The following is a 23,396-nucleotide window of genomic DNA, read 5'->3' on the forward strand; positions in this document are numbered from 1 at the left end:
TGGTATGTCTATGCTGTAGTCTTGCTTTTGCTGCTGCCCCGTAATGTTGAAAATACAAGCTAGCTTTCACCAGGACAGCTTGGAGGCAGTTAGCAGACTGGCTGGAGTAGCGCTAGCCTTAGCAGGAGCTGCAAAACCAGCCTGAGAGCATGGGCAGAGACTTGGGCAGGTACACATGCTAACTCGGCACTGCTGCAGTGGGGAGATTAGCCTCTGAGCATCAGCCCCAGGCCCCATGGCAGTTGAAACCTAGCCTGGATGCACTTCTGCTATGTGGCAGTCTTGGCAACAGCGGCTGGCTAAAACATAACCACAGTGTCCCTGTGCTGGTTTGTGCAGCCCCATCCACAAATCTGTTTCCTTTTCCATAGTCAAGGAGGACCCTACTGAGCATAAAAACGCTGTTTGTTGCATTTGAGAGAGGGATCCCTTAGCCTTTGCCTCTGTGCCCAGTCCTTTCTTTGGACTGGTTATTGAGGCAAAACATGGGATGTGCTATTTGCATCTTCGTGCATTTCCACACTTTGCAGAAACTCTAAAACTGGGACAATGGCCTGATAACAGTATTTTTTTGGCTGCTTCACGTGAGGCAGTGGCATCTCTACCTCTCCTGGCAGAGATTAATGATCCCTGGTGAGGGGATGGGGAGCACAACTGACCGAAGAACTCCAAAATATCTGTCTGCTGTTGACAAATAGCATCATGCTCCCTACTTCCTTCCAAGAAAAAAAAAATCCCCTTTTTTCACAACTATTGCAACTTTATAGAATTGTCAGTTATTGCTGATAGATGAGGGTCTGAATGTGTCTGGGTATCTCACTGTTGATCCCACATACAGCTTCAGTGAGCTGGGGTAGGTCACCAGAGCCTGAATCCCTGTGTGTTGTATCTGAAATCTTAGAGTGTCATGAGAAGCATGTTTGGTTTTTTTTCTTGATGTTTGTCTGTTTTCAGTTTTTCCTTCTTAATTATTCATGAAAATAAACTTTTTGAAATTTGGAGAAAAATGTCTTGACAGAAACCCATTTCTTTTCTGAGACACACATCTGAAAATATTTTTCCTGTGCTCAAATGTTGCACCTAAAATGGATGGAATCATGTTGGGGAATTTCAGAGAAAGGCAAGGTGATGCAGGATGGAAGCCATCTGAACCCTACTGGGCAATATATTAATAACCACAGGCATTTAAAAGAGACATTTGAACATTTTCATGAAACTGTCTAAGGTAAATTTCTGCTTCAGTACAGTGTGGCAGCGAGAAAAGATATTAAAACTCTGGTAAAATGTCAGTATTACATCTCTAAGAATTGATGGTGGATGTTCATATGCAGTATATCCAGTTTTAAGTTTGCTGTTGAAACAGATGTAGTCCCAAACATATACATGCTGAAAAATCATCCTCCTAGAGCCCCAAAGAGTGATCAATTATCTCTTATCAGATGTGCACCCTGAACAAAGGAAACTACCAACAGGCCACCTTTGTTAGACAGTCTCTTTTTACAGACAACCTTAGGGTCTTCCCAAATGTATATAGAATTTGCTTTACTTCCCAAAAGACAATTCCTCTACTGTGCTTTGGCTGCAGTTATTAATCACTTTTTAACTCAAATAAAAATACCATTAACTCAAAACCACACCATGATGTGTATTCCTACACAAAGTACTCACAACTGAATTGCTGCAACCTTTTAGCTAGCTGCCCCTCACATGTGCACCTAACTCTGTAAACTTGAAAACAAGTGTTTATATTTGTCTTTTGTAATGTTCTTCACCAAAACCTGTATAGATGCAGTAATAATAAATGTAAAGTATCTGCATAGTAGAGCTTATCCTTGCAAAAACTTCAGACTCTAGTGAATTCTGAAAAATGGTGGGTTTTTTTCACATTTGCAACATGTGAAACATTGCTACAATACGAATTACTGAACCGCAGTAGTGGCTACATGTTATTACAAAGACATGACTTCCTGGAGTCCTGTAACAAGAATTCTGAATTTACCTATATTGGATGGACCCTCATCACTGCCCCTCAGAATCAGCAAACTCTTTTTGGAAGCTACCAGTCATCTTTGCTTGCTAGAGGTGATAATGTACCAAGAACTGGTTTAGTGCTTTTCTAAGAATATCATGCTAATTTACTCAATCTTTTTTCCCCCTTTGCACTCTTCTTTCATCTCCAAGCCCATAATTTCATTCCCTTACGTCTCATCCAGCTGCTGCCACGCTCGAGCACGAGCGTTTTCCCAGCCGCAGCCTGCTGCGGAGGGAGGGGTTTGCCCGTGGAGGGGTGCCCGCAGCGCAGCCGGCCTGTCCTGCCCGGCCTCGGCCTCGGCCTCGGCCTCTGCCCAAGAGCTCACCAAGGTCGCCCAGCCGCCCGCGGCACCGCAGGCCCTGCCTGGGCACCTCTACCCGCCCGTTACCCCAGAGCTGACAGCAGCCACCCCGGACCACCGACCCGCTCCGCCTCCAACCCTTCCGGCCCCGCCCCGCGGCCCCGCCCCGCGGCCCCGCCCCTACCCGCGTATGCCGAGGCCACAGCGAGACTGCGCATGGTCAGAACGGCCGGGCAGAAGCGCCGCCGCTCTCGCCTGCAGCGCGTGGTGCTGCGCATGCGCAGGGCAGGAGAGACGAGCCCATCAGCCGTCGCGGCCCTGCGTGACGCGTCGTGCGCATGCGCGGGCTGTGGTGTCGAGATTTGAACCGCGGAGCGGTTGGAGCAGGCGCTGGCAGGAGGTGAGTGTGGCGGGGGGCCGGCCCAGGCGGCCTCTCCCCCGGGGAGGGGGGGCACTTGCCGCCGCTCTTAGGGACCCGGAGCCGGCGTGCCTGAGCGCGGTGGTGGGACTGGGCCGGGGGGGCCGTGGCTCCCTCCGTTCCCTCAGGGTCGCTCCCCGCTTCGGACGGTCAGAGCAACATTGGAGGGCTCTGCGGGGGCCGGGGAGAGCCGCAGCGGGAGCTGGAGGGAGCTTGTGCGTGCGTCGGCTGGGGAGGAGGGTACGGCGTGTATGTGCCAAGTATCTGCGTGGAAGTGTCTAATACTGAAGAGCTGCGTAATCGCGGGCTCGTTGTTAGTAAGAACCGGCGTTCGCAGCCTGTCTGCTATTTCCCTTTAAGGTCTGGTGGCGCTCTCTTCCCCACCAAACCTCTCTGGTAGAACTCCTGCAAGGCAGAAAAGCCCAGGTAGAGCAGGTGCTGAGGAATCAGTGAGAAAGCTGCTGTTGTACTCCAGAGTGTGGTCACCGAGGACTGTTAGTTCGAGCTGCTTCCTGAACCACTTAGAGCATGCTCAGGTGATTCAAGATGCAGCAAGCAAGACTCCAGAGCATTTGGGGTTTTCTGCAATTCTTATGTGTCAGTCCAGCTCATGTCAACCTAACCACGGAATAGTTGCTATTGGGAATTTTCACTGTTTTGAAACATCTCAGTTATTTTTAGTCACCATCATGTAAAGCCTCTTTGTGGAAGTTCTGATGTGCTTAGTGTTGTCCTTTAATGCTGAGGGGTTACATTTCTCCTGAAGTCAGTAGATTTCATTTGTGAATGTGAATGCCCTGTGTGTGTATCAGTGTGTGCTTCAGAGGAGGTCTTGATATAGCTAGCTAGAGATTTGTTCTTGGTATGCTGCACAGGGAAGGTAGTGACAAACCAACCTATAGGAAAATAGGGATGATTCTAACATCTTAAGGAAGTGTGAGCTGAAGAACGAGTATGAATTGAAAATCATTCTGGTTTATTGCATCAGGAAAGCTGGGAAGCAAAAGAGAGGCTCTAGCAATCCAGGGACATGCATGCTCTAACAAATCCAGGAAATTGTAGCAAACTTTCACGTTTTGTGGGTAAAAGTTTGACCTCTCTAACATATTGAGGAGAAAATGGCACTTTTCATGGGCGTATTTCACCCAGGTTTGCAGTGTCGGTAGCTCTTGTGCTTCACTTGGAAGTTGACCAAAACTTCACTGCAGGAAATCATGACCTGCTGACTGATTATGTTGGCATATGCAGTACAAGTAATGAAGCTGATAATGCACAAAATAGAAGAAAATTGTTGATCGTGTTTTTCTAACTTTCTGGTTATGTGAATTTTTTGGATCAAAATACTATATAAAATTTTATCAGATAATTTTTAGATTGAAAGGAGCTTGTGTTAATCTTTACTTGTGAATTTTTTCCTTTTTTAATGAAAGAATGGAATGTTGATACACTGTTGTCTGTGCATCTTCTGAGTATATTGTCTGATCTTTTTGGGGGCAGGCAGCTCTAAACGATTTCTTCTGAAGTTACTCTGTTAGATCGTGTAGGATCCCTCTAAAATCTGTTTGTCAGGAAAATATATTTTTCTTTTCTTGCAGGGAACTGGCTCTCTGATATTCTTCAGCTGCTGCGCATTGATCTATTTTCTTGCCCTTTTGTAATGAAGGACTCGAACCCACATGGCAAATGAGTAAAATTCTCCAGTCTCAGCTGGGAGCCTGAAAAGATGGAGCGAAGACAGAGTTCTAAGACCTCAAAGCAGCCTTTGCAAGTTCGCCGTGAAAATCAAACTGATCTCTCTGCATGGCGAAAAGGAGGGAGAACTGACCCTGAAAAAAGTGTCCAGAATCGTCGGTCTCCTAGTGATCAGAAAAATGACAGCAAGCAAGACTCCCTTGAGCAAGCTTTGAGCTACTTTGAGAAAGGTAATAGTAATTTTAAGGCTAGCTACCTAGGATTGAAAAATATAACAACTAATTTCTTAATAACAGGAATAATAATGTTTAAAAAATCTATTTTAACCTGCTATTTTCCCTCTTTATTGTCTGAGCTTTCTAATATTTCTTTAATGTCTTAAAATATTTTCTTCTTTCTCTTGTGTAAAGAATCCAACAAAAAGGAATATATGTAGGGACAGTTCAGACAAGTTTAAAATAGTTAATTTTCAGTTCAGAAGTTGTTTCATCCTTGTGTTAGTATTTTCTTTTTCTCATCCTAGTTCAAGACTATGTTTCACTGAAAAAGAACGATGTTCTGCAGAAACACTTGAGTACCGTGGAAAGGATTGCTCTGCAAAGAGGATTACCCCCTGAAGCATTTGATGTGTTGCTAAACGTGGCACTCAGTGGCAAACTTGGTAAAGTGTTTATAAACTGCTAGCGTGTCTTTTGTGAATGCCTCTTCCCCTCTAATCAAACCTGCTTGAGATAATGCGTTGATGGTGGCTGTATTGTTAGGTACTTCAGTGTAAAATTAATCCTTCTGGCATGCTGCAGTGTAATTTCTGAGTTCGTGCTAAAAGTAACCTCAGTTCTTGCTACAGGGGAGTGATACTGAGAGAAATATTATGGCTTGTTACAAATATTTTTTGAAAACCTGATTTCCTTTGTTTGTAATTGTGGGTCTCTGAAAGGCTTAAAGTGTGACCTTAGCAACCATTGTGTCTTTTCCTTGTTGCAACAGTTTCTGTGTGTTTCTTTTCCCCAAGATCAAAATAATCAAACTAACTGACATAGTTGTATTAGTGAAACTTGCTTAAAAGTAAAATGTCGCTTTAACAATCAATTCAGCAGTGTCAGTGCAACCCTCATGCCACTTTCTTGGAAATGGTGGCCACCATTTATACTGTATTTCTCTACAATGAAATATTCAATAAAAAAAAAACAAAACTAAACTTCCCCTCCCTCCAACCCAAAAGGAGCACACAGGATTCATTCCCCATTATGCAAGTAGTTTAGTGCTTTTCTTGATTTAAAATTACTAGTTTATCTCCAGAACACTAATCTGCTGATGCTTGGCTGACAGTTATATACTCCTTTGCTGAAGGAATTGGTCATTTAATATTACCAGAAATTTGTGTTATCTCTGGTTGTCTTGCCAAGAGTCTAAAGGCTATTTCAGTATTAAAATACTTGATATTCCATTTTCTTTCTTTAAGCTATAAAGAAATATTTCTGGGTTTTTGAGGTATAGGTAAGCCCCTACTAGATTCTTGTGCACTGTTACTTGAAGCAGTGAACCTCTGAATAATCTAGTCCAGAGGGAATTTTGACCTAAGCTGCAAAAATCATATCAAAGAACCTGGTACATGAGCAACACCTTAGCTTAAATTGTTTGTTTTCCAGCTGATACAGTGAATACTCGTTTAGTGAAGAGCCTGATTCCAGCCTCAGTAATACCACAAAATTCTGTCGTTTCATCTGTATCTTGGCTCTGTGTCAGCAAATGTTCAGCCAACATCCAGGTAACTTAGTAAATGTTTACTGTAGTTATTGCTCCTGCACAGGAATGATGAGGATAGATTATTTTCTGGAAGCAAAAATCCTGAGGTTTTAATATACAAGGTTCTTACATAAGATACTGTCATTGAGAAAGATTGGCAGAGACACGCATTGCTGGAACTGCAGTGGGAATCGAGGAACACTTAAGTGTGAGTGGAAATTTGCACAGTTCCTGCTTGTCTTGTATCTCTGAATTCTTTAGGAATGGTTTCTTCACCAACATTTCTGTGAAATACTTCGGCTATGTGAGGTATTATTCACCAACTTCAGCAAAGTATCGCTCAGGTTCTGTGTACCTTGGCAGTGGCAACATGACAACATTAGCAAAACAGTCTTTTTTGTCTTCACATAGTCTGCTCGAAGGTTTACATCATGGAATCATAGAAATAATTAGGTTGGAAAAGACCTTTAAGATCATTGAGTCCAACCATAAACCGAACGCTGCCAAGTCCACCACTAAATCGTGTCCCTAAGCGTCATGTCTGTGTCTTTTAAGTACCTCCAGGGATGGTGACTCAACCACTTCCCTGGGCAGCCTGTTCCAATGTCTGATAACCATTTCAGTGAAGAAATTCTTCCTAATATCCAACCTAAACCTCCCCTGGTTCAACTTGAGGCTATTTCCTCTTGTCCTATTACTTCTTACTTGGGGGAAGAGACCAACTCCCACCTCACTACAACCTCATTTCAGATAGTTGTAGAGAATGGTAAGGTCTCCCCTAGGCCTCCCCTTTTCTAGACCAAACAACACCAGTTCCCTCAGCTGTTCCTTGTAAGGCTTGTGCTCTAGACCCTTCACCAGCTTCATTGCTCTGCTTTGGATGCACTCCAGCTCCTCAATGTCTTTCCTGCAGTGAGGGGCCCTCAGGTGATATCTGAGGGTTGGCATGTATTCAGAACTGAGCTGCTTTTTCCATTCTGATATGGTAGTTAATGGTCTTGGCAGGCTTTCTTCCACAGCTGAATTATCCGTGTACTGTTCATCTGTAGCTATCTGGTTGCCCTTGAGAGTGGCATGTATCCTTAATGATTGTCTCTCTTAAATTGGTTAGTGACTGGTCTGGCTTGCTTTTGTCCATCACTCAATGTGATATGGCTTTTTTTCATATCTGCAGCTGCTTTTTTTAAGATGGCTGATCACAGTGTTTGACTTCATTGATCACAAGGAACAACTTCATGCCCTCTATGGTTTCTTCTTTTCCTTCCTGCAAGATGAGAAGATGGTAAGGAGACCTGAAGAATATAGAAACTGACAAAATAAACCTAAATCTTTGTTAGTGGTATGCATATTAATGCTAGAATTAGTCTGGAGTAGCTGTTGGTCAGAGACCATTTTTTGATGGCTGGAATTTATTTTCTGGTTTATTTTCATTTTGCGTTCTAAGATTGCTGGGTAGTTTAGATTCAGCAACAAGGAAGTACTGAAGGATTACTTTAGTTTCAGTGCTGTGGTCTGCGGTTTAAACATGTTTCCAAGAATTGCTATTCTGCATCACAGACTGACAGCATATTCTGTCTAAATTCCCAAGAGTAAGTATGACACTGCAGTATGAAACTGCCTTTGATGTCAGACAACAGCAGGTGAAGTATCCTGCTCCTGGGGAGAAACTGACTTGCATACTTTGGCAAAAAAAACCCCCAAACTTTTAGAGCAATATATATTTAAAGGTGAGAAACGGTAAATGCTGTTCTACTTAATGAATTTGAAATGTAGCTTAAATGACAACAAGCAATCAGGAGATTGCTGCTATATGGCAACTGTAAAATCCAGGTGCTGGAATGTTGAAGTGTTTGGATTCAGTTCATATTAAGATGATCTTGGCAGTCATATTAAACATATGAAATTGATAATATTCTTTCAGTTTAGGATATTTTGTAGTTAAGACTTTTAAAGTTCCCAAAGTTCTGAGTTATATTTCTTGCAAAGTTTTTAGTGGTTTTATGTTAACATTAGTAATAAGATTTTCATAAAACTAGATTTAAGTTCTTACTGTTTAAAATAGCATTTTCTTCGGGCATGATGGACCAATTAGAAAGTGCAGCAGGGTTGGTGTGAAACTAACTTAAGACCTTTACAGCCTCAACAGTAGTTAGAAGCTCTAATAAATTCTTGTGATCCAAAGGTGCCTTTCTTTTTTAAAATGTAATTGTACTTTCACTGCTGACTCCTGAAATATCTAGACCATGTTCCAAAAAATAAGATCCAAGCTCACTGAATAGTTTGATTACTCGGGACTGCTCATAGTGCAGATAATGTTTCTAAATAAAATTGACATGTGACTTTTAAAAAACCAGGCTACTTCCTAAGAAGTAAGGTATGCTCTGCCCTAATGAGGATGCAGTGATGAGTTGAGGCAGCCAACTAAATGAAACCGTATTTGCTTATGAAGCCTGTATGTTGCTTTTAGTGTATCTGGTTAGCAGTCTGCACCAGCGAAATAGTTCATTGCTGCCTTTTCTTTGCAGTGCCCCTATGTTTGCCACCTGCTCTACTTGCTGACCAGGAAAGAAAGTGGTGAGTTTATCCAGTTGTATGAGATGTAATACCATTCTGTTTCTTACTCTGTTTGCTAGCACTGCCTTTTCTTCCAATGGAGCCAATACATTGACTGGCCAATATATTGCTTTTAAGGCAAAGAAGAATGAGTGGTAGTTCAGCCTGATTTGTGTAATGCTTTCTGAATTGGAAATCTGTCAGTTAGCTACAAATAAGACTGATTCATTCTGCTTGCTTTGCTGTGACTTTCTATAGTAAAAGTTATATTGCATTTTTACTTAAATGTCTGATACAGTGGTTTCTAAATCCATTATGTTCTTAATTCTGTTTCTAGTCAAGCCTTTTCGGGTTAGGAGACTGCTTGACCTGCAGGCAAAAGTGGTGAGTTTATTTCAAATCTTGTAGAGTTTGAACTGTGGTTAATAATGTGGTTTGTAAAACTAATGTCCTTAAAGGATGGGAGAGAGTGGCTAGTACCTCAGGACAGGGTTAGACTTGGAATTGTAGGTTGTAGTCTTTGTAGCATCACGGCTTTCTATCTTGCATGTGCATCCCTAATTCTCATTTGTGTTTTGTGAGCACATGCAATGACATACAAAAAGCTGTATGTTTTATGGGTAGGTGTGGTAAAACTTCTGAAGCAAGGGGCACCTTCATTTGTCTATTACCACATTTAATTTTTGATTCATCTTCCTTTTTCAAGTGGTATCAAAAATGAGAAATATGAGATAGGATATACGTAGAGGATCTTGCTCCCTTTTTTTGTAAGAAAAAAACTGTAGCTGTAATATGTGTTTGGGAGCATTTAGCCAGCAGAAGACTTTATTTTTCATAGTTTTGATTGTTAAATTCCTTTTTATTAGTTATGACTACAGACATTTCCTTCTTTAATCCCCTTCCTGTGGTATTTCATTGACACAATTTCTGTTTTTCCATTCATTTTCCGTTGTTCATCTATGGTTACTTACTGACATGTAGCTTTAGAAAGCTTTCAGTCATCACTGGAGTGTTTTTGCTTCTAGAATACAATATTCAGTTTCTATATTAAAAACATATACCCCACATTTTTAACTCTTGTTCTGCTATTTGGCAGGGAATGCAGTCTTATCTTCAGGCTCTACTATCACTTTACAAACTCTTCTGTCCTGAGCTGGTGACCATAACGCTTCCTGGGAAAATGAAGGTAAGGAATTAGATTTAATCTATTTGGAACCAGTACTTACAACAGTATTTGTAATGAGCTTTCCATTTAAGCTATGGTATGATTTAGTGGTGAAGATTCATTTGATTTCCTCTCTTCACAGAGTAAAATCAGGTTTAGATGAGGATTCCTTGCCTTGCGCTTTATTTCCTTTTCAGCACAATGAGATGATTTGGAATGGAATGGCATCTACCTTTATCCTTATGAGGGTTACTTTAATCCTCCTTTTGGTGTTCTTGCTGGGTTTGACTTACTTCCCACAATGTTAAGGTCTTCAGGAGACAGACTGTCTTGTTTGTACAAGGCATTGTCCAAACTGCTGGCTTTCTCAATTACAAATAACAGTGGAATTCAGTAAGTAACTTCCCACTTGGAAAGTCTATGTCATAGGAAAGAGAAAAAAAGTGGGGAAAAAAGCAGTAAGCTGATTTGTCAGAGCCTCAAGGTAACAGCAAAAAATATTACTCCACTTTTAGAGAGGCCTATGTGTATGCTTAGCCCTTTGATGAAGTAGAATCTATGTAGGAGAAATTGGATATATAACAGGTATATAGCAGGTGAGACCTAAATCCTGCAACAAATTTTCTTTTGGTACTTCAGTGGGTTAGACTTAGGGTTTGGTTTTTTTTTAGAAGAGATGTTTAATTTATATATAGGCAAGTTGCAGTTCTATAAAAGAAAATGTTTTATTTCAGTCTGCTTGTGTACTTACATTGTTCTATAAATTTATACTTTGCACTGTGCTGCACAGTCATCTCTTTGAGAATTTACATTTTTTTGGCATGTACAGCAGTGAAGTAAATAACTAGCAACTAAAACCCAAATACATCTTCACCTGTTTATGAACACACTGTGTTAACTTGTATAATAAAAGCTTGGTTACCAATGCTCAAACCAATCTGAATACTTTTGTGATGGTTTGGCACTTGATTAGGGTTGCAACTGAAGTGACAAAAAAATTGTGCAGAAAAGGTGTTGGGTTCATTTTTCCAGTTTTCTTTTTAGCTGTAGTTTCTACATTAATTTGAGAATTCGATTACTCATTGAATTGTTCGTTTGGCAGATATCACTAATGCTGAATTCAGGAAGCTTTCCTGGTAATATGCATAAGTGTACCTTGGTCATGTTTTAATTAATGCATACTTGAGACTTAATCTATGAATTGATGATTTCTCTGACTGAGGATTATAAATCAGAAGTGTTGGAGATCCCTTCTGAAAAAGGGGACATCATTTCGGAAGGAAATAAAAGCACAACTTGAACTATAGTAAAAAAGTAATGAAACTGAGGAATGATGAGAGTTCTGTGCTGTGAAAACCTGGCCTCTTGGTCTGTCAAGCAGAGTTGAGTGTAGATACATGACTGGTGATGTTCATTGGAATAGAAACTGATCCTTCTGTTGCTTTGTCTTAGTTTGGCTTCCTGCATAGATGTCTGTTTTATGTTTTCAGACTTACTTCAAGAATTCAGAGGGCCCATGGAAGGCAGCAATGAACACAGTAAGGCAAAGAAACCAGGAAAACTCTCCATTGTCCCAGCCACTGTTTTTAGGCACATCTCAACCTCAGTCACGAAAAAGGGTAGGTTATGGGCCTAAGGTAGACCCTAGAAGGTGCCAAGCAGCTGTTTTCATTATGAATATTGGCAAATAATGGGAGTCAGGCTTTATTTCAGCACTCGGAAGAGTGGAGTAGCTATATAGAAATAGAGCATTCCTGTTATAATGAAACAGGGTCTTTATGGGAACACTGGTCACAAGTGCACTTGATTGCATTGGAAACAGTCAATGCTATTCATTTGTGTTTCTTCTCTACAGAAATGGAATACCCAGTTGATTATACCTGCAAGCAGTACAAACAAAAATAATTTAGAAGGGGACAGGGAAAAGAACTGTGTTGATTTGTACAGTACAAATGAGTCTTTACCGGTGGAGAAGCTGCAGACGTTTTCTCAGCTCCTACAAAATATCCACTGTCTAGAGGTGAGCTTCAGAAAGGTCTCGGTAAGCTCATTGAATGTTTTGAGATATCAAAGGATATTCCTCTGTGCCCTGTTTATATGTGAATAGTGTGTGGGCTACCTAGTTCTGACAGAGCATCTAGTCCTACCTGAGGGTGATGAATGAATCCTGGAGTTGGTCTTGTTGTAAGTAAAAGGATTGGACAACTCTGACAGAATGAGATTCTCTGGCAATTTGCTGATGTAAATACTGAATAACACTTTTTCTTGATTTCTCTTGCAGTTTCCTTCCCAGATGGGTTCAGTGCTAACCAACCCTTTATTGCTTCACTACATGAATTGCATCAAAGATGAATCTATTTACCTGAGGCTCTACTATTGGATGGGCCAGACTCTTCAGGAAGGTAGGAACTAAGACTTACCTTGCATGATAGGGAGATAAAGGACATCTGAGGCATTTCACCCTTCAGTAATGGTACTTCGCTATTCAGATTTATAGTGGTAATCATATAGTGGTAAAACAACTGCTGGAGGAGAACTGAATTTTGTTTCTGATGGTGCTTATTCTTGCTGTGCTCATACTCAAATACAGTATTTTCTCCTGTTTAGAATGCAGCTGGTGTGTGGCTGATAATAACCGATATGAAGAAGAATTCAAGGACTTCCTGGACACTGTCTACAAGGCAGAGTGTTTCTTGCAGGTAGGTACCCGTTTTGTGGCAGATAAGGGAAGATGGTGTGAAACCCTTAAAGTACTTTTGGAACATACCTGTTTCCTGTCTCATCTCTGAGAAGTGACAGTATCTCAAGTAATAAAAATACATATTCTTATAGCAAGTCAATATTCTGGAGGTGGCCTTGTTTTCTGCAGGAAAGATAATTTGAGAATGATATTGAGAAGAATAATTTGAATGTCCTGGTGAATTATATGGCAGGAAGGAGGTGTAAGCCTCTTTCTCTGGGGTGAGGTGAGTATGGCAAGGTACAGGCATATGAGATGAGTTTTTGAAAGGTCATCCCTCTGCTTGTAGGAGGGATTTTCTGCCTGTGAAGAGTTCCTGTATAAGAGCCTTCCTCTCTGGGATGGCTTCTGCTGCCGATCACAAATCCTCAGACTTGTGAGTCAGATCCCCCTCAGCAACTTCTCGGGTATGTGTTGCAGATCTGTTGGGTGAGGCTGGAAAGTGCCTGATCTTGGGGGATAGAATTTGTGCACAGATATCATGCTGCTTTCTCATTTGTTTCAGAAATGAAGTCATATCTCTATGATCCCTTGGCACAGCTCTTTTTCACATCGTCTCTTTACTTTAAGGTAACTTAAGTGAGTACAGTTTACTGAGCTGTTTACTTCTAGGCGATACTGCTATCCACACTTGCGTCAGGTGTAGCAGTCTGAGGGATTTTATAGGGGACTTCTTTTGGGGAAGTCTGCGCCCAAATGAGGGTAAAATATATACTTACAACATAACTTCTTTGGGAATTTTAGTGCATTTAAGGAATTTTTTTTACTGGAATTAAACTGGGGCACTGGAAATAAAAAGAACTGATAGCACACAAGACAATAGTTGGTTTGTTTTATTGCAATTTTAACTCTATTTGAAACTCACGTTCTCCAGGAAAGGCTATGTAATGCATACATTCAGTTCAAGGGGACGTGCAATTATCTCACTGGTCTTTGTGGTCATGAGAAACTCCTGATATCTTTCCTTGTATATGTCAATTCTCATGACTTTTTTTCTTTAATTATTCATTTATATAAATTGTCATCAACCTGTTTTCCTTTTGCCTCTTGCAGTGCAGTGTTCTTGAGAGCCTGAAAGAGCTGTTGCAGAACTGGTTAAATTGGCATGTGATTAATCTGGATTCAGAGTCTGACTCTCAAGCTCATTCATTGTAAGTTTGTCTGAAATAAATGCAATACAGTGTTCTGTGCGTTGTTCACTAATGTATTTAAATATATATTCTAGCCCTATTACCCAGCACAAAGACCCACTAGGTTAATAATGCTGTAATGTTTCTGCTATATTGTAAGCTACCTTGTCAATCCTGTTCTTTCTCTTTCTTTAAAAGTATTTCTATTGACACTGAAAACTTAAATGTCCAGAAGTCAAAATCCTTGTAACACTGACAACTGGGTCATGTCTGCAGTAATGTTGGTAACAATATGTTCTGGGTATATGTTGCTGAATGCTTGGTGGGGCAGAAGGATAAACTTAGGTTTCTTTTTTACCACTTTTTCTTTTTACCGTTTGCGAAGAGGTGTATGTACTAACATCATGTCATGTCACTGCTGCAGGAATACCACCCTTTCTGGACTAGTGAATGTGGTGGCTGAACTGATCCACTTTGTTGGACAGATCTCTACTGTTGCATTGCGTTTGGAAAACAATTCTACTTTATTGCTGTACTTCATCCTGGATTTCTATGAGACTGTATGTATCCCATTCATTTTGGCTTTCAAAATCCTAAGACTTTGTGTTTGTTTTCATGCTCTAGCTCAAAACCTTCCTTATTACAGTTTACAGAACTTTGATTAAATGCAAAAATGTTCCATGTACTTAGTAGATCTACAGGTGATAGCCGCTGCTGTTGCATGGGTAGGCAGAATTAAACATGCTGCTAGAAGGTGGTTGCCCTTCAAGTCAAAGGTGAATTGTGGAAGGAGGAGTAAAAATATGGCATAACTTGCTTTTTTAATGCTAATTTATAGAAAAGAGCAATGTTCAGTTAAATTTCAAACAGTATATCCTGATCTTTTCCTTAAATGTTCCCTTAAAAAATGAAGGGTTTTTTTTCCTCTGGTTTGTCATTCAAACTAAGCAGCATCAAATAGGCTTAAGCCTATTCTCTAGCTTCCTTGCATCATCTTTGTAGATGTGCTTGCTGCCACGTGAACTCCAGCCATGCTGGTGTTGCGCCTACAATTTGGATAAAATTGTGAAGAGTTGAAAAAACAGTGATGGTTCTGGTATCTACTTGTAACAAAAATGTCCATTAAAAATGTACAAAACTAATGGGCAACACATTTGTATGACTGTTTAAATGTTCGTTTTATGGGAGTATACATATATTGAAGGGTGCATGATTCTCTGATCATTGGTGCACTAGGAGACAACTAAGACTTGAATTTTTTCTTGACATTTTGCTTACGTATTCAGAACTCTAGAGATTTATAAAATCATGCAGCAGAGATATTACGTAAAGAGCCCAGATTTCTGGAAAGACCAGTAATTCAGTTACATACAAATATTTGCCTATAGCTTACATGGTATAACTGTACTGAGGGCAAGAGGAAGGATGAAGATCTGGCAAACAATCTTTAGTGAAAAGTCTGTTATGAGATTAGGGGAAGGAGTCCCAAAATAATTGTTATGCCTAATTTAAAATGTAAAAAGTATCCATCTTCGGGGTGGTGGGCTGTCACAGCTTGCTTATTTATGTCTGAGCTGTAGTAACTAGATATACATATTTTTAGTCCAGTACTTTTCTGAGAATTATGCATACCTACCTGAACAGCATACTTTTGGGAATAGTTACTGTGGCTAAGCTGTAGAGGAGAGTCATGTGTTGTGTTACAGCAATATTGCTTTTAATTATTTAGGCATACCTTAAGACTGTCATTATAGCTGAAAATCATGTTAAATCTGGATAAATTTTAAAATATCATTTTTACTTGAAACTCAACCTTAAATTCTAAACATGAGTCTGATAATAAATCCATGTTTTATGGCCATATCATATTTTCTTAGAGCAAAGCTTTATTGTGTGTTCATGCAACTCCAGCAAGGTCAAATAGAAAGATATAATTTCCCAATTGAAAGAGATATGTGGTCTGTTTGGCTTGCTGTTATCAGCAAACCAGGCTAAGAGCAAGGTCAGGTCTAGTGCAATCCCAGCTATGGATGTTGGAATGAGCTAAAAGATCAGAAAAAAAATGGCTGCTGCTTTTTTACAGGGATCTGGGCAGATTTGACTCAGCAAGTAAGCATGTCAAAACTTTTAGTATACCTAAATGGTTGAAGCAGAGACTAAGATATGAACTGATGAGTATGTTTTATACTGAGAAGGAAACCAATGGAATTCCTTCATCTTGGCCTTCCCTCCTAGGTGAAGCTGGAGCTGGCTGGAATGCAGTGCCATGCTCTTTTGCTCTTAGCTGCTTCAGGGTTTGTTAATGGCAGTAATCTGTCCAGATTTGCTTCGTTTCTGCAGGTGTGTGACACGTATCTGAGGTACAATCTGCCTTTGTTGATAATGCCTCCTGCTGGAGTTTTCTACCCAGCGCTTCTCAGCATGGATTCTGTCAGCTTGAATCAGCTCTGCTACATTATGTACAGGTACTACAAATGGTGTGGGCTGTAAGGATTCCTTGTCTTCTCTTTCTATCTTTTGCAAATGAAATTACTTTGGTGTCAAATCTGAAATCTACTTTTTCTTACCATGCAAGGCAAAGGTGAAAGTTCCGCTTGTGTCCAGCTTTCATGATACAGGATTTCATAGCGGTAGTTCCTACTCTCTTTTTTCAGTCTGTTATCTAAAATAGCAGGAGTCTGACCTCTTTCCTAGTATTATTTCCATATCTCTGATATGTGAAGGAAGGCGTTCCCATATTGTTTTGGGAACACTTAAGTTAGCCAGCTGGAATCCCTAGTAGTTAACTATACAACTTATCACTCCTGTGCTTTGACCACTAGACTTGAGCTTTTCCTTACAAATTCTGTAATGTGCTGAGCAGGAAACACTTCTGCCACCTCCAAACACTGTGGAAATTTGGGACTTCCACATGCTGCTTGCAGGTCCGAAGACAGCACTGTTTAGTTCTCTGCAGGATCCACCAACATGGCTGCTGTTCTTGGCCTTGTTAGTTCCAGTGGTTGCATCTGAAAAGGAGAGTAGCCAATTGCTGACAGCTGGCGCAGGGCTCTCCATGTGACTTTTTCTCCAAGGAGTCCGCAGTGTAATTAACATGACAAGATGGTCTCTGGGAAATAAGAGGAACTAATGCTTATTATATAGAACAACTGTCAAGTTGCATTACTTCCAGTGGCTTCTGTTTATCTGCTGAGTGAATGAAAGTCTCCCTTCTTAAAAATGCACTGCATTTTTTAGCTGATTTTAAGGCTGTATGTCAATTCCTGCCCTTTATGAAGGTGACTGTCCCAGGCAAACTGGTCATGTCTTAGTCATTTAAGAGCTGAATATTGAGTGTCTCCCCGCTCTCCCTGGAAAGGGTGGGCCTATGACAAGTGATTAAAGTCCCTTTGAATTTTTTCATGCGTCTCATTTTTACCAGTAAAGTTTGATTTCTCTCATGGGCACATTCCTTCGGCTTTTTTCAACACTGGTAGGTAGTAAAAATTTACAGGCACCTAACTTTCTCTTTTGTTTGTTTTTTTTCAGGTATCGAACCAACTTGGTGGCTGCAAAAGAAAATGAGCTGACTAAAAAGGTATTGTGGACAAATCTGCAATGTGCTAGAACCAGCTTTAGCAAGGAGTTGAGTTGAATGGAGGCGAGGTGTTCTGATGGAATTCTTTTAAGGACTGGAGAGAGCACACTACTGCTTTGAGGACGCTATTTGATTTGTTTTCTTGTCCCTCAGAAAATACTGCAGTTCCGGTTCAGTAGCCAGACGTACCAAGAGTACAACCAGTACACAATAGCTATGGTGAGCTGTCTGTGGACTTCCAGTGCATTCCAGAAGGATACTCATCCTCAGGGTCTCTGTATGGATGATGAACTGCTGAAGAAAACTGCAGTGCAGGAATTCAGAACCAGCTTTAACATTGTCTACCACCCAGCCATGATGGGCTATGCTGTCCTCTTCCTGCAGCAGGTAATGGTCTAGGCCAACATTTGGGCCTTTGGCAGCACCAGATATTCTGTCTTGACAGTTTCTCTGGATCAGTGTGTCTCTGCACTGGCTGACTTGTAGAGTCAATGAGCTTTCAAAAGCTAGTGTTTGTGTCAGATCAGTGGCATGATTTGAATAGTTTTGTCTGCATGGTATGAAAGCATGAATATAATGGTTTTAGATGTGAATTTTGTGCTTATGATAATTTTGAGGATAGAACTAAAATAGCTAAATAATTAAATAAATTACTAATTCACTAAAAGCTTCCCAATAGTGCATCCTGCCCCACAAAATGTGGAGTGTGACCTAAGCATTTGAACTCCAGAAAGTCAAGAAATACATAGCTAAGTTGTATATGGGTGCGCACAGTAGAATTTTTAGCAGTGCTTTCTGGCTCTTGCAGTAGCTTTTGAGAATGGATTAATAAAAAAGAAATAAAAGTTGCTACTTCAAGTACAGAAGTAAGATAGTGTGGTGCTGTCTTGTGTTGTCTGAGTTCTGCTGGTAGTCATCTTGAATTCTGGGTGTCATCATGTGTTCAATGCAGCTACTGAATAATGGAGGGAGCAGCTTGCTGGAGTTGCTACTGTTCAGAGATGTGCATGCTGCTCTGAGAAACTATGTTTTGTAGGCTATCCGAGGGGTTGCACAAAGATGCTGTTTTGCTGTGAGAAATGCTGGCAGATTGAAGGCGTGTATAGGTGTGGCTCCTGGAATGAAGCAAGGGAAACCTGAGGTTAAAGTTGAAGCAAAGAATGCTGGTTAGCAACACTTCACAAATTTGCCTTTGTTTATATACTCAGTGTCCTGAATCTAGGTAGTTTGTCTCTTAATGCTGGTTAAACCGAAGCTTTGTCTTTGCCAGAAGAGGCTATTTTATTTTTGTTAAATATAACCTCTTTTCCTTGGCATTTCTGCTGTTGTAGCAGTATTAGTTTTTCATATCTTTTGTCTAGATCTTTTCTATTCTGAGGCTTCCTGGTTCTTATTTATAGCTTTTGTAAGTAAAACAAAAAAAGCAAACCATACACACACACACACCCCACCACCACCACCACCCACCCCCCAACAAAAACCAACCAAAAAAAAAACCTCTAGCTAAAACCTTCTGATGAAGAATGCAAAAATTCTCCCTACTACAGAACCAAGAAAGATATTTTGCTTAACAGCTATCACAGGTATGTCATAAGACAGGAAAAAATATTTAGCTGCAGTGCCATCTTTTCTTAAACATTTCAGTGCTGAGCACCAGAGGGCACTGCTCTGCAGCACACTCAGGTAACACAAGCAATAATATAAATGTCAGTAGGTTCTCTCCTCTCTTTCTCATTGTTGGGAATTATATATCTAATATGTAATATCTAATATCATCTCAAAGGGGTAGCTTTTGCACTGTAGAGACACAGTGGTTAAAGATACCTACAAATATTCTCTGTTGCTATCCAGTAATGCTGTAGCACAGGGCAAGAGGGTCTCCACATTACCTTGCCACTTGCAGACACAGGAAGCCTGTTCTGAAGCATGATTAAATATATCTGAGTTTCTTTGCATACCTGCAATTCCTGATTTAGGAGGGGACTAAGCCAGAGGCCCAGCAACTCTGGACATACTTTTTATCTGACTTGATACTGTTTTTATTCCTTCTCTTTAAGGGTTGGCCAGATGATACCACGTTCAACTTCGGTTTAATTAAGGTAAGATTTCTTGTGAAGACAGGCAATTTTCAGCAGCTGTGTAGAAGAGGATGTGGTGATAATATTCACGAATTCCACAAATGTTCTATAAACATTTTGAAAGGGGAAAATTCCTGTTGTAGACTTCGGTTCAATCTCTTAAGGGGGACAAACATGAGGACATCAACATCTGAGAAGTTACGTATCTAGTCATCTGTGGGTAGAAGTCTGAGATTTCTTATATATTTCTTCCACAAATCAGCGCAGTATCAGGACAAGGCTGTTTATTGTTCTCTGCAGACTCCAGAAAAAGTTACAATTTTGGTGTACTTGAAGCAGAATTTCTATTATCAATGGACTTAACATTAAATTTCTGAGATGGATGTATAGCTTTGTTATAGCTTTGAACAGGGATCCTCCACTGAGCGAGTACAGTGGCGGTTTTTTTCCTTTCCTGTATCACAGTGTACTTCAAACCTGATCTGGAGGAATTGACATTAGTGATGTAAGGAAGTCCCTGTTCATTTGGTTCCTGACATCTTCACTGTTGATCCAATAGACTTTGCTGCTCTTAAAACTGGGATTTATAAACATCTTCAGTATTTAAAAAAGATCATGATTTCTCATGTTCAAGCTAAGTGAAAAGTTTGGGCATTTGGGAACAGGATGTGACCCTGTATACCTGTGGGTATTTACAGACTAGGATGAATGTTGTCAAAATGTGGAAGGTGATATTTGCAGACCTTTTCAGATTGGCCTAAGAAAGAGACAAAGCTATGTCCTGCACATCTGACTATTCTGTTTTTGTAGGGAAAGAAGTGGAACTGGTATCTGGAATATCTCTATGCTCAAGGTCTAAAGGGCCTAAAGGTCTTCATTGAAAGCAGCATCAATCGTATTTCCCAGGCCTCTCACAGTAAAGCAGGGAATGTGCCAATGCGAACCTGAGTCTCCCTGGAGCCGTTTTAGCGTCTGGAACGCGAAGGCAGAATATAATGGACTGTGTCACTAACTCTTCCTTCCTCAGAGGATAGAAACAGAGCAATTACCCTTGTCTGGATTTTTGTACTGACATCTATTTTAGGAAAGCGAAGACACAGAAGGAATGCTTAGGCTGGCTTGGTTCACTAACACTGAACTCCCTCTTGTCCCTCTTGAACTTCTTTGGTCTGAAGCTGCTGAGCTCATATGTTATGTATCATCCACACTTTCATCCTCATTTTTCTCTGTTGGAGTATCTGCTTTGAGAAGCAAATGTTTTCCATCTCAAAACTGCGATGACCAGTGCTGCTTCATTTATAAGTAATGTTGATCCCTGACCTGCTTTGCCTTCCTCAACAGCAGGTAATAAGAAACATTTTAATCAGCCTTTCAGTGATACCATATATGTACTGGTTTGGAGCACTAAAAGTTTCCCAATTCCCTGTTGTACCCTGTATATACCGTCTTTTAACAGGCTGACTGAACTGACCTTCTGAACTTCATTTTCATTATGAAGCTTACAAAAGACACTTTTTGCTAAAATTGCTTATAATGTTCTTCTAATGCAACTGGAAAATTTGGTACTCAGTTTATGGTTTATTCATGATTTGAGTACTTGAACAATGTTGCTGCCAGCTCACCATTTTCTATTTATAAGTGCAAATGTAGCTTTCCTTTTTGTGTTTTTAGGTCTGTGTATTGTGTATTATACATGTGTGTATATATATATATAATTTATGTTCTGTAAAATGTTTCTGACATGCCATTTTGAAGGAACTGTGCCACAAAATGTATCTTCTCCTGTCATTTCATTTTAACACTGAAGTAGAATTTGGAAGAGGCTGAACTTGCGTCTCTAAAATTTGAGTGAACTTTATTTCACTGCTGTAAAATGAGGTTGTAACCACTTGAAAGATGGGTCAGAGTATACTGAATTTTGTATTGTGAATCAGTACTTCGATCCAGTAAAGGAATCAGCCTTGAGAGTGACTCCAGAGCCCCTAAGGAGCTGTTTGGTTTCTTCATCTCAATCAGGCTGGCTCTAGGTTGAGTACCATAATTCTCAGCTCAAATAGATGATCTGGTTTTATATATATACACACGCACACACCCCCACACACCCCTATATATATATTTATATGTGTATATAGGTTTATTTGTGTATGTAGATTCTCTCCAAAGAGAAAGAAAACCTTTCACTGAAGACTCTGAAAGTGAGAGATTTGCAGAGAGATTGGTTAAACTAAAGCATTGCTGTTTCTCATCTGGCTGTGTTATTCCAGCTAGTATAAGCACTGCTTGCTAACTTCTGTCGAGAGAAAGATATCTTAAAAAATCCTGATTATATTTTCTCAACAGGGGAAACTCCACAAATTACAAATTCCTCCTGTATATATTACAAGATGTGGCCCTAAGATGTGACCAGCTATCTCCTTTAAAGGCTGGTACTGTAGTTTTGGACCTGCTCAGCTTGTTGGCTTGTGGGCCTTGTCCTTCCTCAGAAAGGTATTGGAAATGCTAGCACTTTTGTTGGAAAGCCTGCGTATTGCATTCCTTAAGGGCAACTTAATCCTTAGCTTTTGCCTTTATACCATACAGTTGTTTTCAGATGTTGACCAGACTTGTACTTCCATGTTGCTGCACTGGAATTCTCTATAGGAATAGGGCTGGAGGGATTGATGGCCCTAGAAAAAGATGAGGTGAAGACATAGACCCAGTTATAGGTCTGTGTATGGCAGGCTCACTCAGTGGGGAAAGGAGCAAATACAGAACATGCCAAAGCAGCATTTAGTCCTAGTCAGGCAGTCTGGCTTCGTGTTACCTGTGTGCTGTTTGGAGTTCATGTGGAAGGAGCAGAGCTCTGCAGCATTCCTGTCAGACTGGAAGGTTCTGCCAGAGGTTTCATTTCAGCTGTGAAAAGTGCCTAGATTCTTAACAGAGTGTGTGAGGTATGTAAATGTATTTAAAGAGAGTTATAGCAGAGTCCTTTAGGATAGACTGAATGTTGCATAGTTATTGGTCCCTGAGATCAGTTTTCCCTTGAGGCTGGTGTTTGGTTGAGAAAACAGAATCATGTCATGGAAGACTGTTGCAGCATCGCAGGTCTTTTATTATATCCCGTGTTACAAAAGTGTACAATCATGTACAATTTTAATTCAAGTGCACAGGCTGAATGCTTAGAAGTGCAGAAAAAAAAAAAGTAACAGGGCAGGTAACTTTCCTTTAATGTCAGCTTTGTTCATCAAGATGGCTGTTTAAAATCCTTCCATGCAGCAATGATGTGCCTGGTGTTACCGGGCACCTGAGATGACTTTTAGCCTCTTTGTATGCCTTGGTAGTTTTCATCTTCTTTCACATCTGGCCATTTTTTCTTTTTTCTCTAAATATCTGACTTTACTACCATTCCACTTGAAAGGAAGAATGTGCTGCTGTATCTCTTCCTTCCCCCTCACCTCCCCTTGCTCTTTACTATCTAATCACCGTGGTAAATTTTGTAGACCATTTTCTATTGCAAGCATATGCTCAAAGACTTGGCTGACCACAGCATCTGCTCTGAGGCCTAAAATGGAAATAGTCAAGATCCATCTATTTCCTAGTAAGTGACAAATCAGTGATTTACCTCTAGTGCCGTTTCCTGCCTGTTTTGTAAGGTGCCTGCCATATGTATGCACTATGAAGGTGTAGCAGAAACAACTTTTTATAGTACCGTTTCATAGAAACTGCAGGAGGAAAAGTTCATTTAAGGCTTACATTCATGTTGCCAGTCAGCACCCCAGAATATTTACGTTTAGGACAGACCTGTAATCTCCCTCTGAGGGGATTATATTCAATGTGTTTTGCTAGAAAGAAAGTACATGCTTTCATGTCACTTTCAGTCTGCTCTCTTTAGTGTGTTTTTTTTCTTTCTAGAAGATGCTGTTTCAGTGTCTGAATTTCTAGTATCAACTGATCCCTGGGGATGCTGGTTTGTGTCCTGTCTCCC

The 23,396-nt window shown here is 40.4% G+C and overlaps 1 protein-coding gene across 3 annotated transcripts; it reads left to right on the forward strand.

The window, feature by feature from the left end:
• Window positions 1–2,629: 2,629 nt before the first annotated feature.
• CENPI (centromere protein I) lies at window positions 2,630–21,408 on the forward strand. 3 transcript variants are annotated; one of them, XM_075106969.1, is made up of 22 exons: window positions 2,630–2,733; window positions 4,347–4,673; window positions 4,967–5,104; window positions 6,093–6,211; window positions 7,364–7,471; window positions 8,715–8,763; window positions 9,080–9,126; window positions 9,839–9,928; window positions 11,398–11,526; window positions 11,763–11,927; window positions 12,189–12,309; window positions 12,515–12,606; window positions 12,937–13,054; window positions 13,153–13,217; window positions 13,701–13,798; window positions 14,202–14,337; window positions 16,118–16,242; window positions 17,306–17,354; window positions 17,508–17,741; window positions 18,391–18,520; window positions 19,412–19,453; window positions 20,243–21,408. In XM_075106969.1, the coding sequence occupies exons 2-21, from the start codon at window positions 4,475–4,477 to the stop codon at window positions 19,423–19,425; spliced, it is 2,226 nt and encodes a 741-aa protein (XP_074963070.1). In that variant the 5' UTR covers window positions 2,630–2,733; window positions 4,347–4,474; the 3' UTR covers window positions 19,426–19,453; window positions 20,243–21,408. The 3 variants fall into 3 exon arrangements, with proteins under 3 accessions (XP_074963070.1, XP_074963068.1, XP_074963069.1); XM_075106967.1 differs by lacking the exon at window positions 18,391–18,520; XM_075106968.1 differs by lacking the exon at window positions 18,391–18,520 and having other exon boundaries at window positions 2,647–2,733; window positions 4,415–4,673.
• Window positions 21,409–23,396: the final 1,988 nt, after the last annotated feature.

Source organism: Phalacrocorax aristotelis, chromosome 11 (assembly GCF_949628215.1).
Source record: "Phalacrocorax aristotelis chromosome 11, bGulAri2.1, whole genome shotgun sequence".
NCBI classification, from domain to species: Eukaryota; Metazoa; Chordata; class Aves; order Suliformes; family Phalacrocoracidae; genus Phalacrocorax; species Phalacrocorax aristotelis.